This window comes from Lactuca serriola, chromosome 2 (genome assembly GCF_051521515.1).
Source record: "Lactuca serriola cultivar US96UC23 chromosome 2, Lser_US96UC23_V15, whole genome shotgun sequence".
Taxonomy (NCBI): domain Eukaryota; kingdom Viridiplantae; phylum Streptophyta; class Magnoliopsida; order Asterales; family Asteraceae; genus Lactuca; species Lactuca serriola.
In genome coordinates, this window is record NC_136409.1 from 149,991,256 (window position 1) to 149,994,685 (window position 3,430).

At 33.1% G+C, this 3,430-nt stretch overlaps 1 protein-coding gene across 1 annotated transcript; it reads left to right on the forward strand.

Moving 5' to 3' along the window:
• Positions 1-339: 339 nt before the first annotated feature.
• Positions 340-1,146, forward strand: LOC145089649 (protein FAR-RED ELONGATED HYPOCOTYL 3-like). The gene is made up of 2 exons (XM_079028060.1): positions 340-759; positions 877-1,146. Exons 1-2 carry the CDS (start codon positions 340-342, stop codon positions 1,144-1,146), a joined length of 690 nt encoding a protein of 229 aa, XP_078884186.1.
• The last annotated feature ends 2,284 nt before the right edge of the window (positions 1,147-3,430 follow it).

Consider the following 3,430-nt stretch of genomic DNA (forward strand, 5'->3'; position numbering starts at 1 on the left):
TACAGGCAAAGGTATGTTGTATGTGTAACTGAATTACATCTAGTGAATATGTAATGAGATTTGAATTTTGTTGATGAAAGTACATTTATTTGTTAAAATATATGTGTAATTTGAAGTTTAAAATGGTTGTGTATCAGATTAGTGGGGATGTTTTGAAAAACACAGATTTCAGAAAACGCTTCAACAAACTAGTATGGAATATATATATATATATATATATATATATATATATATATATATATATATATATATATATATATGGATCACATTGAGTTTGATACATCATGGAAGTCATTGATGAAGGATCACAATCTACAAGATAAATGATGGTTTAAAGACATGTATCGTAGGCGGACTTCATGGATACCCGCTTATTTTAAGGACATGTCAATGCATGGACTGATGAAAACAACTTCCAGGTCTGAAAGTGCGAATTCATTCTTTAATAAGTACTCACATCATGGGGATTTCCTTTTGTATTTCATAGTGAACTTTGACATGGCGATTGGAAAACAACGTAACACACAACGTCGTCTTGATAATGAAACTAAGAGAACCAAGCATAAATTTGGGATGGGCACAGGATTAGAGCAACATGCAGCAAAAGTGTATACGAATACAGTTTTTGCAGAAGTTCGAAAGGAGATATACAAAGGAGCACGAAATTGTTCAATTGATAGTGTAGAAAATATGAACGGGTGGCAGGTAGTAATGATTACACATTCGGACAAAAGAAGACAAGTGAAAACAAAGTGTGAGGTTAGTTCCTAAAATTCAAATGATTGTAAAAGCATCAGTAATGTTTATACGAATCTAAACAAATAAATTTTTTTTTTAAAAAGTGTGTCTAAATTATGAATTAAAATTTTGATGTAGGTGGAACTGAAGTTGCCAGAAAAGGAAATGAATTGTACATGCGAACTCTTCAAGCGAATGGGTATTTTGTGTCGACATGTGTTTGTAGTTCTGAAGAATAATCACATTGAGGAGATACCCGAGCAATATATTATGCGGAGGTGGAGAAGGGATATTATTTCTAGCCATTTGTTGGTCAGTAAGAATGGGCTTGCTGAAATGGAAGATGAAACTTTTAAATTGTTAACCGAAGCATATAGTAACATGGAGTATTGTCTGGAGCGTCTTTAGAATGATAAGGAAAAATTAGAAGATTTTGTGAAGACAACACGTGCGATGAGGAGGGTGTTTGAGCAAGATCCGGTTAATACTATTGCGTTGGATAATAGTTATGAAGTTGTGTTTAGGCTATTTGGGGTTAGTATTCCAAAACACATTGAAGTTAATGTCCCACCAGTGATACATAATAAAGGGAGTGGGACTAAGAAACGGATGGTTAGTGCAGCGGAGAGGCAGCTGCATCTTCAAAAAGTGGTTCACGAAAGTGCACATGATGCAACTTATATGTGAATCATAATTGGAGGACTTGCAAAGTAATAATTGTGCATGAGAAATCCAATTGTAGTTAGAATAATTGTTAGTTTACTGATGGTTTTTTTATCATTAATAATTTGTTGACTTATGTTTGCACATCTGCATTTGGGGTTTTTTTTTAATTGAATAACATCATTTTGTTTTGTTTGTTGATTTTGTTTTTTTATCAGATAATTTTTTGGTGCAATCTATTAGAGATAGTATGATGATGATTATGTTTGTGTCGATTGTATACAACCATGGTATTTACGTAGATGGCCATGGGTGTGTTGATTATGTACGTCTATCATGTATGATCATATGTTTTGATGCTTGTAAGATTTGTTTTGTTTGTGTATGTTATTTTATAGAATGGTAGAGCTCTGTATGGTTTATTAGAGTAAAATAAAAAAGGAAAAGGCTATGCATGGTACATGTGTAGTGATGTATAAATTAGGTATGCACATCATTTATGATTGATTATTACAAAATTAAGCGGGGTTGTTAGTAATTAAATAAAATTATATAAATTAATACCACACATGTATCCTGTGATGTCAAAGTCTGAAACATTAAGATATCAATTTCGAGTAACATGTCGAAACAATTGGGTATGTAATATAAAATCCAGCTATAAAGGGTAAAACTTAACAGTTTCGATTAACAATAACCACAAGAGACAATCATGTAAGATTTAGAAACGACATTTTAATATAATATGAAGACAAAAGGGAGGTACATAATAAAAAAACAAAATAGTGATAGGTTTGCTGCATTGAGCCACCTAGATAATAGAGTAAAAGTAAATAACATATTATTCTTCCCAGAAGGTAAACAAAAAAGACTTATTAACCCAACATTCTTTAACCAAATTCAGTCAGTCTGGCATGTATCCTGGTTGCAGCATCCTTTAGTAGTTGATTTCGGTTAGATGCAGTCAACTTTTGGAATTCTGCTACCTGGTGAAGGGTTGAATCCTTCAGCAGGTTGTAGTCTAAATTTATTATTTTGCAAAGATAGATGACCTGTAGTCTAGATAACTGGTTGTCCTGTGCAAGCGACTCTGACTTGAATCCAATTTTGAAATCTCTAATGTTTCCACCCATGAACGTCTCCATGTGACGCATAGTGAAAATACCACATTCAGTGGTATTGTTTACTGTTGACCAAGTTAGTTGGGGGATTTGTCTTGGGACATGTGAAAAGGCTTCAGCGTTTGGATGGTGAACAGACCGCAAGTATTAGCTCATGTACGAATGTTGGAAATGATATAGGGTTATATGTTAAAAAAATTGATTTATATATAAAAAAATTTCAATCTGTATTAGTATCTTACAATGATATCTGGTAGAAGACCATATGTGTGTTGGGTGTCATCATCTCTTTTGATGTTGTCAATGATCCAAAAGGCTGGTTGTTGAAAGTCGAGTGCGACAAGGAAAATATGAAAATCACGGACGACCGGCAGGAATAGCTGAAACAAATACCAAGTATATGATTTCAAATAATTAAGTGTTGGTATTGTGAATGCACTCACTAAAGCTTACATCAAGATCTAATAAATTATAAAAAACAACTTGCTTATATGAAAAGTGGGTATAGAAGCATACTAATTGCGCATCGTGGAGTGTTTCATCAAAATCGTCAATGGATAGGCTCAAATTTTCATTAAAAAATTCCAGACGGTCTTCCTTTGTTAACACAGTATTTTCGAGATACAAACTCTGTGAAGAAGATAAATGATGTAATTACAGGGGTTGTTAATAGTGTTTGTGAGTAGTGTAATATGAAGATGAAATTGAAGGTGTAATGTGAGAATGTGGAAGTGATGTATGTGCAAAACTTAGAAGATTATATTATGACATAATTAATGAATGCTAATGATTATTAATATTGTACCGTCAACGTGGTAGTGACGAATAGTCTGCGAGGAGATAAATTAGAACGCAAGTCTTCATCGAAATTTAACAGATGACTCCAACAATCTAGTACGTGTCCAAAA

Bases quoted from the DNA above. Each gene is read 5' to 3' on its own strand.
- LOC145089649 (XM_079028060.1), top strand. From the start codon at position 340: ATGTATCGTAGGCGGACTTCATGGATACCCGCTTATTTTAAGGACATG. The intron at 760-876 runs GTTAGTTCCTAA...ATTTTGATGTAG, and splicing joins AAGTGAAAACAAAGTGTGAG to GTGGAACTGAAGTTGCCAGA.